The following is a 14564-nucleotide window of genomic DNA, read 5'->3' on the forward strand; positions in this document are numbered from 1 at the left end:
CTCCCCCTGCCCAGGCCTAACGCCTCTGGCCAAGGCATTAGGCCTGGGCAGGGGACTCCCAGCTCCGTGCGATCTCCCGCTCTGCCCCTGCCCAGGCCTAACGCCTCTCTACCCCTGCCCCCGCAGGATGCCTCTGGCTGAGGCGTCCGGTCCGGACCTGCAGCTGCAGTGGCCCCGCGATCACGGGCTCCGCTTTAGGCCCAGGCAAGGGACCCCTAGCTCCTGGGACTGCCAGCTTCGACCCTGCCCAGCTCCTATTGCTGGCTCCACCCCTACTTCCTGCTATCACTGGCCAGGGCGACAAAGGCGCCCAATTCTCTGATCATGGCTGGGGGCTGCCTTTGCCCTGCCCCCTGGCTCTTAGCTCTCCCCTGGGTTTCCGATCACTGTCAGTGGCAGGGGGCTTCTTCCTGCTTTCCCTTTCGCCTCCCTGCATTGTGCCTACATATGCAAATTAACCGCCACCTTAGTTGGCAGTTAATTTGCATATCACCCTGATTGGCCTATGAAAAGGGTAGCGGTCGTACGCCAATTACCATATTTCTCTTTTATTAGTGTAGATTAAGATATATCTGTCATTATGCATTACCAGCCTTTGATCAGTTTATTTTACGACTTTGTTCATGGCAGTTTTGTCACACTTAAATTTATAATTTTGTATTGCTGAATATGAATTTAGGTGATTTTACAAAGATAACAACTTATTCTTACTATACTCCAAATTGCAATGTTTTTCAACATATACACATATGTACAGTTATAATGAATGTTCACAAAGAGTGCATCCTACTTTACTCATCTAATATTATTTCATGAATACATTCCCGTGGAGTAGCAGGCAACATTCCTAAAAAGTTACAATGTATTCCATTATGTTGATATGATAGGCTACATAGTATTACTTACTTTAAATGATTATCTATACTAATAAAAGCCTAGGTGGTCATCACCCCATGATGCCCTCAAAGCCTAGGTGGTCGTCACGCTATGATGCCCTCACGCCATCACAATCCATCACCAGGAGGCTGGTGCTGCTGGCCACCGGCCCACCTCCCGGCTCCACTCTGCAAGGAGCGGGGAGGTGGGGCCCGGAGGCTACCCTGTGCAGCGAGGCCTGAGAGTCCGCGGCTCTGCACCGCAAAGGCAGGGCCCCTGGCTCCAGCCTACCTCTTTGGGGCAATCCATCGAGGAGCCCGGATGGGTGGGCCAGGGCTCACGCACTGTGAGAGGGCACAGGCCAGGGTGGGGGACCCCCCACCCCGAGTGCACAAATTCTGTCCACCTGGCCTCTAGTTTATTTATAAATTTATAAGAAAAGTTGCAATCCCGTAAGACTTTATAGGTACTATTTGGATTTCTACAATTAGAAATGTGAGGCTCCTAAGCCTACACTGTAGAAAAAAACTATTAGAGTAGCTTAACTGAAGAACTGGCAAGTTATGTGGAAAACTTGAAAATATTAATCATAGGCAAAATGTTTCCAATGGCACACAAAATTCCATCCAGCACCTGCCCAAGCTTTTTGATTCCCTGGAGTTAGAGCTTTCACTATTACTCTAACATCAAGGAAGGCAGTCATTTCCCTGAACAGTGACTATTAACTGGTTAGAGATAATATTTAACATTTATGGGCTATTGTGGTAGGCTTGAACTAGAGTTTTTGGTTTTTTTTAACAAACTATTAAGATGTGTGCCAAGGATTTCTGACTTTATTCTGATACAAAAGCAAGCATTTTTCTCTGGAGCTCACCAAGATTGGAAGTTCTTTTTTTCCTTACTTCACTTTGACATAACTGGGAAAACAAACTCATACTATAAACAGTACAACAACACTGTCAAAGGCTGATTGGACCTATGAACCCAATTCAGTTTACATTTAGATCATTCCCTTTTTTTTCACCTCAAGATCCCAAGTACTTAATCCTCACTTTGAATAGCTTATAGGCTTGTTTTCTGTTTGATTTTATAGGATTTCTCACACTTAAAAAAAGTGACCATCATCATCTAAAATGAGGTTAGTTTTGCCAATCTATGAGTTTCTAACAAAGTTCTTTAAATTTAATGTTTTTAATTTAGAAAAAATATTGCAGATGACTTCATTTATAAAGATCAGACACACCCTGACCGGTTTGGCTTGGTGGATAGAGTGTCAGCCTGCGGACTGAAGTGTCCCGGGTTTGATTCCGGTCAAGGGCATGTATCTAGGTTGCGGGCACATCCCCAGTGGGAGGTGTGCAGGAGGCAGCTGATCGATGTTTCTCTCTCATCGATGTTTCTCTCTATCCCTCTCCCTTCCTCTCTGTAAAAAAATCAATAAAATATATTAAAAAAAAAAAGATCAGACACATTTTCATGTTGTTAATTTAGCGACTGAAGGTAATGGATTTATATAAGTGTGATTCAGCAATTGCTTTATATAGAGAATCATTATTGACCTTTCCATAAATTACTACTTTAAGGCTTCTTTTTTAGGTAACAAATGACTGATATTTTTCATTCTAAATTAAAAAGGTATTACAGCCCTAACCGGTTTTGCTCAATGGATAGAGCTTTGTCCTGCAGACTCAAGGGTCCCAGGTTCTATTGTGGTCAAGGGCATGTACCTTGGTTGCAGGCACATAACCAATGGGGAGTGTGCAGGAGGCAGCTGATCGATGTTTCTAAGTCTCTATCCCTCTCCCATCCTCTCTGTAAAAAATCAATAAAATATATATTTTTTAAAAAGGTATTACAATTTATTTCCTTACAGACTAGAAAATTTAGATCAGAATAAACTAATATGAATGAAAATACTGAGTATTCTGCCTGGCTGGTGTGGCTCAGTGGTTGAGCATCAGCCCAGGAACCAAGAGGGCACCAGTTTAATTCCTGGTCAGGGTACATGCCCAGGTTGTGAGTTTGATCCCCAGTGGGGGCCATGCAGGAGGCAGCCAATCAATGATTTCCTCTCTCATTGATGTTTCTATCTCTCTATCCCTCTCCCTTCCTTCTCTCTCTAAAAATCAATTAAAATATATTTTAAATAATTTTTTAAAAATAAAAACACTAAGTATTCAATTTATAAATCTAATAGCTTTTCTTTAATGTCAGTCCCCTTATTTCTTAACTCAAATATAGTGCTTCTTAAACTATGGTCCCTGGACCAGAAGCACTGGCAAGATCTGGCAATTGGTCAGAAATGCAAATTATGTGGCCCCATTCCATTTCTACAAAATTAGGAACTCTTCCAGGGGATTCCAATGAACACTAAGGGTTGAAAATCACTGCTCTGCCGAGACCGGTTTGGCTCAGTGGATAGAGCGTCGGCCTGCGGACTGAAAGGTCCCGGGTTCGATTCCGGTCAAGGGCATGTACCTGGGTTGCGGGCACATCCCCAGTGGGGGATGTGCAGGAGGCGACTGATCGATGGTTCTCTTTCATCGATTGTTTCTGACTCTCTATCTCTCTCCCTTCCTCTCTGTGAAAAATCAATAAAATATATTTAAAAAAAAAAAAAGAAAGAAAATCACTGCTCTAATATACAATATAAATGAATTTTAGACTTCAAAAAAATTTTTGTATCTTAGGAAAGCAAAAAGTGCTCAGCTAATCCACATAAATGATCTAAGTCTATACCAAATCAAAGGATAAGTTTTCACCATTCTGGCCCTGGTCAGTGTTGCTCAGTGGTTACAGTGTCAGCCTGCACATGGAAGAGTTGAGGGTTCAATTCCCAGTCAAGAGCACACTCATGTACCTGGGTTGCAGGTTCACTCCCACCCTCTTTTGGGTGTGTGCAGGAGGCAATCAACCCACGTGTTTCTCTCACATCAATGTTTCTCTCTCTCTCTCTCTCCCTCCCTCCCATACTCTCTCTGAAAAAGCAATGGAAAAAATATCCTCAGGTGAAGATTAACAAAAAATAATTTTTTTCCACTATTCTGAAAAATGTATTTTTAAATCCCTCTAGCTTTAGTATATTCTTGCAATGTCAGTAGAAATGAAATGGAGGCTGACTTCTGACAAAGAATTATGACAGGTCAAGGAAAAAGAACTCTACCCATCAAAATGTTGCTTCAGAAAAATACCTTACAAATAATTTTAATAGGCACAGTAAAAGTAAACAAAAGGATTATGGTAGATCACAAACTATAATATTAAAAAGGGGCCGCAATATTAAAAGATTGGGTTTTTTAAAAATATATTTTATTGATTTTTTACAGAGAGGAAGGGAGAGAGATAGAGAGTTAGAAACATCGATGAGAGAGAGACATCGATCAGCTGCCTCCTGCACATCTCTCACTGGGGATGTGCCCGCAACCCAGGTACACGCCCTTGACCGGAATTGAACCTGGGACCTTTCAGTCTGCAGACCAACGCTCTATCCACTCTATCCGCAGACCAACGCTCTATCCAAACCGGTTTCGGCAAGATTGTTCTTGTATTTAACAAATCCACTATTCAAAATGAGAAATAAAAGACTACCTTTCAATTAATCCACAAAAAACCTCATCGAGTCTAATTTAAATTTGGAACTATCCCCATCCTATATAATAAAGAGATAATATGCTAACTGACCATTATGCCCTCACAAGATGGTGACGCCCAGTCCCCCTCAGCCCCACAGCAGGGAGGGGTGGGGTTGGGGCAGGCATGCGGCACAGCCAAGGCCTGCCCCCAGGCAGGTCCTGCCGTTCCTTGGACCTGCCGCTGGAGTCCCCCACTGAATTTTCATGCAACCATTACCTTTTTAAAAAATCCTTACCCAATGATATGATTATTTCTTTTAGATCATCTGTTCTCCGGGAGCAGGCCTAAGCCAGCAGGTGGACATCCCCCAATGTCCCAGACTGTGAGAGGGTGCAGACTGGGCTGAGGGACACCCCCATGTGCATGAATTTTCATGCACCGGGCCTCTAGTTGTTTCATAAACAACCAGAGCATATACTTATACAAGGGCTGCTTTATAGCTAAAAAACTTAGTAAGATTCTTTTCTTCTTTCTTTGGATTGAAAAAAAATACACCAGTGCAAAAATGAATACATAAACTTCATATTTTTCTTTCTCAGAATTTTTTTTCACACACTATCTCCTTTCAGTATTATGATATTACACTTTTCTGATGTAAGCGACAATTTGAAGAACAGAAAGTTAACTGGAACATGTTTGGGATTAGAAAACTGAGTTTTAAGTTCCAGGTATGTCATTTAATTTTCTGTGATCTTGGACAAGCATTAAAACTGTAAAATGGGGCCCTAGCCAGTTTGGCTCAGTGGACAGAGCATTGGCCTGTGGACTAAAGGGTCCCGGGTTCGATTCTGGTCAAGGGCACATGCCTGGGTTTTGGGCTCGATCCCCAGTGGGGGTAACCGATCAATGATTCTCTCTCATCATTGATGTTTCTATCCCTCTCTCTTTCTCCCTTCCTATCTGAAATCAATAAAAATATATTAAAAGAAAAGAAACTGTAAAATGGAAATAATAACGGTCTCATGATAACTGGAAAGTATGAAATGTACAAAGATCTTTTTAAGTTACAGAATGCATTTTTTAAAAAATACATATTTTATTGATTTTTTTACAGAGAAGAAGGGAGAGGGACAGAGAGTTAGAAACATCGATGAGAGAGAAACATCGATCAGCTGCCTCCTGCACACCCCCCACTGGGTACATGCCCTTGACTGGACTCGAACCTGGGACCCTTCAGTCCACAGGCCAATGCTCTATCCACTGAGCCAAACCAGTTAGGGCACAGAATGCATTTTTAAGGAGATAAACAAAACATAAACTTATTTGACATCACATTATCAATAGCAGAGTCAAAATTAAACAAATCAGGACTGATGTTCTAGATCAATGGTTCTCAACCTTCCTGATGCCGCGACCCTTTAATACAGTTCCTCATGTTGTGGTGACCCCCAACCATAAAATTATTTTCGTTGCGACTTCATAACTGTAATTTTGCTACTGTTATGAATAGTAATGTAAATATCTGATATGCAGTAGGTATTTTCACTGTTACAAACTGAACATAATTAAAGCATAGTGATTAATCACAAAAACAATATGTAATTATATATGTGTTTTCCAATGATCTTAGGCGACCCCTGTGAAAGGGTCGTTCGACCCCCAGAGGGGTCGTGACCCACAGGTTGAGAACCACTGTTCTAGATAGTGTGCCCTAATAGACTTGGAAGGTACCACTGAGAACATTAGCACTAAAACTTGCTAAAACTAAACCATGAACACATGTAATTATCAATAAAAATCCTGTGTCAATTGTACCTCCTCTATAGCATCCTTTATTTTGAAGGAATATTTTATCAGTCGCTAAAGTATAAAGAATGGCAGAAAAATCCTATATAATAAAAGCGTAATATGCAAATCGACCTAATGGCGGAACGACCAGTCAGCAGGGGACGGGGCTGGCGCTCAGGCGGCGCCAGCCCAGCCAAAGCCCATGCCAGTGGGCAGAGGGAGGGGACGGTGATGGAGGAGGCGGCAGCGACCAGCAGTGGCAGAGGGGCTTTAGAGGGGGGGGCCATGCCGGCCCCTGAATGGCTGCCTGGTCACCTCCCACAGAGTGAAGCCAGGCTGCAGTCTGGTCGGGGGCATGCAGAAAGCAGCTGATCACACTGATGTTTCTCCTTCTTTCTCCCTCTCTCTAAAAATCAATAAAAATACCTTTAAAAAATATTTTTAAAAATCTTTAAAAAGAACATAACAGCCCTGGCTGGTGTTCTCAATGGTTAGAGCTTTGCTCACACACCAAAGGGTGTAAGGTTCAATTCCCAGTCAAGGGCACGTACCTGGATTGCAGGTTCAATCCTCGGCCTGGATTGGAATGAGTGTGGGAGGCAGCTAATCAGTGTTTCTCTCTCACATCAATCTATGTCTCTCTCCCTCCCTTCTTCCCCTCCATTCTCTTTAAAATCAATGGAAAAAATGTCCTCAAGTGAGGACTCAGCAACAACAACAAAGAACAGTGTGTGGCACTTAGTGAGCTCCCATGGTTAATGTAGTACTGTATTATTTATACCCCTCACATTCACCTTCAGGTTTTGTGGGGCTTTTATGGTATTACTAGAAACCTGGGGCATGAAAATTCGTGCACTGGGGGGTGTGTCCCTAAGCCCGGCCTGCGCCCTCTCCCAGTCCAGGAGCCCTCAGGGGATGTCTTACTGACGGCTTAGTGCCAGATGACAGGAAAGGGATTGGAGTCAAGGAAAGCAAGGCCTCACTCATAAGGTGACTCATGAGGTAACCCAAAGGAAGTGAAGTTAGCCATCTGAGAAGAGTGGGAGAATGACCCAGGGCTCAGAGGCAGAGCTGGGGAAGCAGTGAGTGAGGGAGAAGGTGCTAAGAGATTAAGAGAGAAATGATGGGGATGGAGAAGGAGAGGTTAAGACCTCAGGACCAGATTTTATTCTTAAATGAGATGCGTTTGGAGAGTTTGGGTCAAATGAGTCACATATAACTGTGTTTTTTTTCAAAACTTTTTAGTTATGGAATCTTCTGTTCAAGGGATCCACAGAAGATTAATACGTAACACAGATAAGGAAAAGGTACTTAGAAACCTGACTATGCTGTTCCCACTTTCCCTCTCGCTCCTCTCAAGTTTAAAAATGAGGAGTCTGTAAGATCCAAATGTTCATATCCTGCATCTAGAACTTCATAATCCAGGCCCATCCTAACTTTCCAAAAAGCTGTTCCTAGGGAATCGAAAAAAAAGAGTAAATCCAGCTGCTGATCCATAGTAGAGGAACAAATGTGCTGCCACAAAAATCAGTCTCTGTAATACCTCTTTATCAACCTAGTACCAAGGCACAAGATCAAAGTCCTTCACTTCCCCCCTCCTACACCTCACCACTACATGGTGATAGCTTGTGTTCCCTTTCAGGGCTTCCTTACATATTCATTTTCACTTCATTTCACTTAAACATGTTCGAGCAATACAATGTGATCTACCTCTGTTGACATTTTCTCTGGATGCAGCCTCCCTGTCAATTTATAATTTAGGGAAATTATTCCTCCCCAAGAGTTATTTCATCTATCAGTACTGACTTCCCCATTTTCACTATTCTAAGCCTATGCATCCTGGAAAGTCTACTTTGTGAAGCCATCCTCCCCACATTTTGACCTTCAACTGGAATTCCAAATCTTCAGAGTATGAAGGGAACTTCCAGGCCATGTAGTGCTCTAGTTCACTGCTCATTCCATGGACTAACCCTTGTGGGGAAGCACAGGAGTTGGTTGGAAAGTCTGTAAGGAGGATTCTCCAAAAGGTGGGGGGCCTCTTAGGGAGACCTTGCCAAAGGCGGCAGCCCCTGCCCTGACTTTTCCAAGTAAGTCTGAGCCTCCGGGTGTTTTGCTGGTATCTCTATGTTTAATCTTTAAGACCCGACCTTGTAGAAACATGTGCTTTCTCAAGGATACTTACCCTAATTGTATCTAGAGCAGTGGTTCTCAACCTTCCTAATGCCGCAACACTTTAATACAGTTCCTCATGTTGTGGTGGCCCTCAACCATAAATTATTTTTGTTGCTACTTCATAACTGTAATTTTGCTACTGTTATGAATCATAATGTAAATATCTGATATGCAGGATGTATTTTCATTGTTACAAATTGAACATAATTAAAGCATAGTGATTAATCACAAAAACAGTATGTAATTATATATGTGTTTTCCGATGGTCTTAGGCGACCCCTGTGAAAGGGTCGTTCAACCCCCAGAGGGGTCGCGACCCACAGGTTGAAAGCCACTGATCTAGAGGTTAATTTTAGTTCAAGCTGTAATTACAATAAAAGCCTAAGGAGGCAGACAATCAGGGCTGTTTTGGTGCCTCCTGCCAATCAGCCCCTTATCCTCTCTTTCACGGAAACGTGTGTCAGAGTAATCTATTCATCCATCACTCAGGGTCTACTGGTCAGTCCCGGCAAACCCTATACAGATGTGGCTGGTAGTCTTCTGGCCTTTGTGACTGCTTTTAGTGACAAGCACACACTGGCCCACAAGGCAGTCCACACCCTTTCAGACATACAGTAATTGTGAGAAAATTCTTCTTACTAACCCAGCACCTGTTTCCTGGTATCTTCCACCACTGGTTCTGCCCTCTGGTTGAATAGAGGGAAGTCTGATTCCCGGTCCTCGTGCACCCTGCCTAGCTCATAGTTGGCCTTGTGTTTCCCCCCATTCTGGCTCTGCCTCTAAAAATTCTAATTCCCCAACCATCTCACAGGTCCTCTGTGGAACCACCTTCAATCTAATGATTAGCTAATAGTCACAGACAGATTTGATGTCTCTGTATATAGCTGGTGAGGTCTCTGTGTCCCATGCCACAGATTATACCTGTTCCTCCTCCTCTTCTTTGAACTAGCTTAGGACTTCTACACTTAGCCTTGCATTCATCACCATGCACTTTGTCATGAACGTTCACTGAGCACTGTCAGGAACCATACTAGGTACTAAAAAAATAAAAGTCAATAAAATGTACTCAGCCTATAGAAGAGTAAAAGCAAGAAAGATAGAATAATAAATAGGTGAGGAAGTTGGAGAGGCTTCAATGGAAGTAGTGCTATCTGAGCCAGAGATGAACTATGCCTCACACCAATGCCTCACACAGCCTTGTGTCCCCAGTACCAAATGGAACAATGCTTTGCGCTCACTTGAAATTCAGAAAATACGTGAATGTGGTAAAATTGAGAAACCTGCTCAGCCCCCTCAGCCTCTTTTGGAGGTGAGGTAGGGTGATCAGTGAATCCACAGTCTGACAAAGGCAGTTACAGAGACTGACAATGTACCTGGCTACGTACAATATTGCTCAGGTGGTTGTCCTCGGACATCTGTGCATTCTGGAAGTAGGACAAGGGTGCAGGCAACTCTGTCATTGGAGCAACTGTACAGAAATACCTTTTCACTGAAAACAAAGCCTCTTGGGGTTCTGAAAAGGGAGACAGAAAGAAATCCTTTGTGCATTACAATTACACTTTTATTTTTAAACACTTTCATAAATTACATTAGGCAAAACCAACCTTTCTTTCATGTGTCTCCTCCAGGCGAAGCTTCCCAAGGACCTCACAGGCTGCTGTCACTTGCAGACTCCTGGATTAGGTCTGAAATAGGGTTTTATCAGGTTACCCAGAGTTGGTAATCCATTCATACCAATCAAGTACTTAAAAGACCAATTTATAAGCCATCCATTTATTAATTTGCCATGAACCGATAAACATTCTTAAAAAATATTTTTTGTTAATCCTCACCTGAGGATATTTTTCCCATTGGTTTTTTAGAAAGAGTAAAAGGTAGGGAGGGAGGGCAGAGGAAGGAAGAGAGAGGAAGAGGGAAACATTGATTCGAGAGAGACACATTAACTAGTTGCCTCTGGCAGACGCTTTGACCAGGGCCAGGATGGAACCTGCAACCCAAGTACATGCCCTTGACTGGGAATCAAACCCGAGTCCCTTTAATGCTCAGGCCAATGCTCTCACTGCTTAGCAACACTAGCCAGGGCTCAATTGACAAACCTTTATCAACTCAAGATACCTCTTTGGTAATGAGTAGATCTATTTGAGAAAAAAGTATTTTTCTTTAAAAAAATTTTTTTTGATATTTTATTGATTTTTTACAGAGAGGAAGGAAGACGAAGAGGGATAGAGAGTTAGAAACATTGATGAGAGAGAAACATCGATTCAGCTGCCTCCTGCACACTCCCTACTGGGGATGTGTGTAACCAAGGTACATGCCCTTGACCAGAATCAAACCCGGGACCCTTCAGTCCGCAGACCAACGCTCTATCCACTAAGCCAAACCGATCAGGGTGAAAAGGTATTTTTCAATCACAAAGATAATCAATGATTTCAGATTTAAAACAAAGGGAACTGAATAATCTTAAAGAATGTTCTCATCGATATTTCTTCTTTCCTTTTTTTTTTTTTTTTGAGAGACAGGAAGGGGGAGAGAGAAACATTAATGTGAGGGAAATATTGATCAACTGCCTCTGCACACCCACTAACCAGGGATCAAGCCAGCAATCCAGGAATGTGTCTTGACCAGGAATAGAACCAGCAACCTTTAGGTAAATGTGACAACATCCAACCAACTGAGCCACACTAGCCAGGGTTGTTTAGTGATTTTAATTTTGCCAAAGGCCGGGTAAAAAGGTAACATTCATATTTTTTTTATTTATCCTCACAAGAGGATCTTTTTCCATTGATTTTGTTTAGAGAGAGTGGAAGGGAGGGGTAGAGACAGACAGAAACATCAATGCGAGAGACACATCGATTGGTTGCCTCCCACAAGCACCTTGACCAGAGCTGGGGATCGAGCCTGCAACTGAGGTACATGCCCTTGACGAGAATGGAACCGGGGCCCTTCAGTCCATGGGTCAACACTCTATCTACTGAGCAAAATTCAGCTAGGGCAACATACACTTTTTATGCCTGGCCAGGGTGGCTCAGTGCTTGAGCATCAACCCATGAACTAAGAGGTCACTGGTTCAATTCCCGTCAGGTCATATACCTGCATTGTGGGGTCGGGGCATACAGGAGAAAGCTGATCGATGTTTCTATCTCTCTATCCCTCTTCCTAAAATTAATAAAATCATGTATTTTTAAAAACACATACAGCCCTAACTGGTTTGGCTCAGTGGATAGAGCATCGGCCTGCGGACTGAAGGGTCACAGGTTCGATTCCAGTCAAGGGCATGTATCTTGGTTGTGGGCACATCCCAAGTCGGGGGTGTGCAGGAGGCAGCTGATCGAGGTTTCTAACTCTCTATCCCTCTCCCTTCCTCTCTGTAAAAAATCAATAAAAGATATTAAAAAAAGAAAACAAACACATACATATTTTTAAAAAGCAGAAGGGGCCCAAGTTCAGTGACTTGGTTAAAAATCACAATTGGTCAGATCAGGATAAAAATTAAAAGATTTCTCACTCCCAGCCTCTCCTTTGTATCCAAGTATAGCCTTCTTTACATGTATCATTCTGTCCCAGAGTTCACCCTTCTGAGGGACACATTCCTATTTGCCTGTCTGCCTTAATCTCCATCAGCCAATTCTTTATTTTAACTTTTCTTTTCATAGAAAATCTTCAGAAATGTAAAAGGAAAAAAAATCTGTTTGCAAACCTAAGCAGAACTCATTAATTCATATATAGTATCTATAACATTACCATGTACATATTTACAAGAAAGCATTTTGTCAACATCTGGTTTCATTTCCACTTTTCAGGATCCTCTACTTCCTAAATTCTCCACTACTTTTATTATAATGAGTTTTCATAAAAAAACACATTAAAGTAACTTTTTCTTCTAGTAAAGGTATCAAGTTCAAATTAACCCTTCGTTACCTATATTTGGCTCACTCAAAACATGACAAATTTTTTGTGGTGTTGTTAATCCTCACCTGAGGATATTTCTTCCACTGAATTTTAGAGAGAGTGGAAGGGAGGGAGGGAAAGTGAAGGAGAGAAATATCGATGTGAGAGACACATCCATTGGGTGCCTCCCGAATGTGCCCTGACCAGGGCTGGAAATCAAACCTGCAATCCAGGTATGTGCTCTTGACCGGGAATCAAACCTGAGATCCTTCAGGGATTGTGTGCTCTAACTATTGCGCACACTGACCAGGGCATGACGAACTTTTAATGAAGATATCCTTTCCCTTCTATCCTATATGCTTCCATGTATCCATGCCTATCTTTCTCCTCCCCTCCAATTTTGGCCCACAGTTAGCTGGCCTGGGATCAGGGGATTGCAAATTAATGTTAACTTAATATGACATAACTAATGTAAATTTCCTTTAAAATAAATAAAAATAGACATAATGGTTACTTTTATGAGGGTTATTCACTGGAAGGGGATAGAAACTTTGGAGGAGACTGTTAGTGTTTTGTTTCTTGATCTGAGTGGTAGTTACACAGGGGTTTCAGTCTGTGAAATGCACTAAGCTGTACACAATTATAATCTGTGAGCACATTTCTATATACTCCAATTAAAAACTTAAATTGACCTTGGCCCGCATGGCTGTGTTTAGAGCATCAGCCTGCGCACTGAAGGGTCATGGGTTCAAATCCCAGTCAAGGGTGCATACCTGGTTGCAGGTGTCGGGGCGCATGCAGGAGGCAACCAGTTGATGTGTCTCTCTCACATCAATGTCTCTCTCTGTTTCTCCCCTTCTCTGTTTATGGCTGATCTTTTTATAGTCAGCATATAAGTGGCTTTTTTTTCAATGTATTTCATTTCAGTAAAAGAAAGGGGACATAATTATTTGCCCCCCGCCCCCTGCCCTCCCTTCCACTCTCTCTGGGGGGAAAAAATCAATGGGAAATTTTTTTTTGTAATTGATTTTTGTGGGAATAAACCTATATCTAGGGTTACTCACACTATTGGTCCTGTCTTTTAAAATAAGTAAAATTAGGAATTAGCAATATGTATGCTAGTTTACTCAAAAGACAGGTGGATTCCAACAGAACAGTTATATTTTCTAAGTACTCAAAGTAAATGTTCTGAACTATGCTTCTAGATTTTTAAAACTTAATTATCAACCAAAGGACTTGTATGCATGCATATAAGCATAACCAATGGACATAAGACACTGGGGGGTAGGGGAGGCCACGGGATTGTCAAGGGCAGGGAAAAAAGGAGACATATGTAATACTCTTTGTAATACTTTAAGCAATAAAACAATTTAAAAAAAATCAATATAAAAAAAGTATGAGCAAAAATTCTGAATAAACATTTATCCACTGAAAATATACAAGTGGCCATAAACATATGAAAAAATGCTCAACATCATTAGCCACCAGGTAAATGCAAACAAAACCACCATAGATACCACTTCACACCCACTAGGATGAAAAAAAAAAGTTAATTATCTAATTAAAATTTTAATATGAATGTAATAATGATCAGCAAACAGAGCATATATTATTCCCTTCTTTTCCACTATACATTTGTACAGCACCCACCAACTCAGCTAACCCACAAATGCCAGAGGATGGCAAAGAGAAAAAGTTGCAATTGATTACCTCCACTGACGGTTCTGAAGACTATATCAAATCTTTGAAAATATAGCTCTATTACAGAAAAATCCTTAGAAATCTGTCATTAATATTCTCATATGATCCTTCAGAAACAAATCAAGTAAATAAGACACTGTTAGCCAATGAAAGTAAAGGGCAAGAAAGAGCAATGCACAAAAGTAAATAAAGTGTATTACATTTACACGTAAAAATGAGAAGAAAAGTCCAGCTGGTGTTGCTGAGTGGTTGAGCACTGACCTATGAACCAAGAGGTGATTCAATTCCCAGTCAGGGCACATGCCCAGGTCGTGGGCTCGATCCCCAGTGTGGGGTGTGCAGAAAGCAGCCGATCAATGATTGTCTTATCATTGATGTTTCTCTCTCTTCCTCTCCCTAAAATAAAGAATTGGCTGATGGAGATATTTCTTCCACTGAATTTTAGAGAGAGTGGAAGGGAGGGAGGGAAAGTGAGGGAGAGAAATATCTCGAAGGGAGGAGAGAGAAACATCAATGTGAGAGAGATACATCAGTTGTTGATTTTTAAACATGCCCTGATTGGGTCC

General features: G+C 41.9%; 1 protein-coding gene across 7 annotated transcripts in view; it reads right to left on the reverse strand.

The window, feature by feature from the left end:
* The window catches only part of PSEN1 (presenilin 1), a 72901-nt gene that overhangs the window by 48664 nt on the left and 9673 nt on the right, over nt 1-14564 (reverse strand). For 3 of the 7 annotated variants that reach the window (XM_015562007.1, XM_015562006.1, XM_015562011.1), the window contains exons 2-3: nt 10014-10094; nt 9783-9922 (exon numbers count right to left, since the gene is read on the reverse strand). In XM_015562007.1, the coding sequence (XP_015417493.1) occupies nt 9783-9869 (87 nt within the window). In that variant the 5' untranslated portion in view covers nt 9870-9922; nt 10014-10094. The remainder of the gene's footprint in view (nt 1-9782; nt 9923-10013; nt 10095-14564) is intronic. The other 4 variants (XM_015562009.1, XM_015562008.1, XM_015562010.1 and 1 more) reach the window with 2 other exon arrangements.

The sequence above is a fragment of the Myotis davidii genome, unplaced genomic scaffold, assembly GCF_000327345.1.
Source record: "Myotis davidii unplaced genomic scaffold, ASM32734v1 scaffold17, whole genome shotgun sequence".
NCBI lineage: Eukaryota > Metazoa > Chordata > Mammalia > Chiroptera > Vespertilionidae > Myotis > Myotis davidii.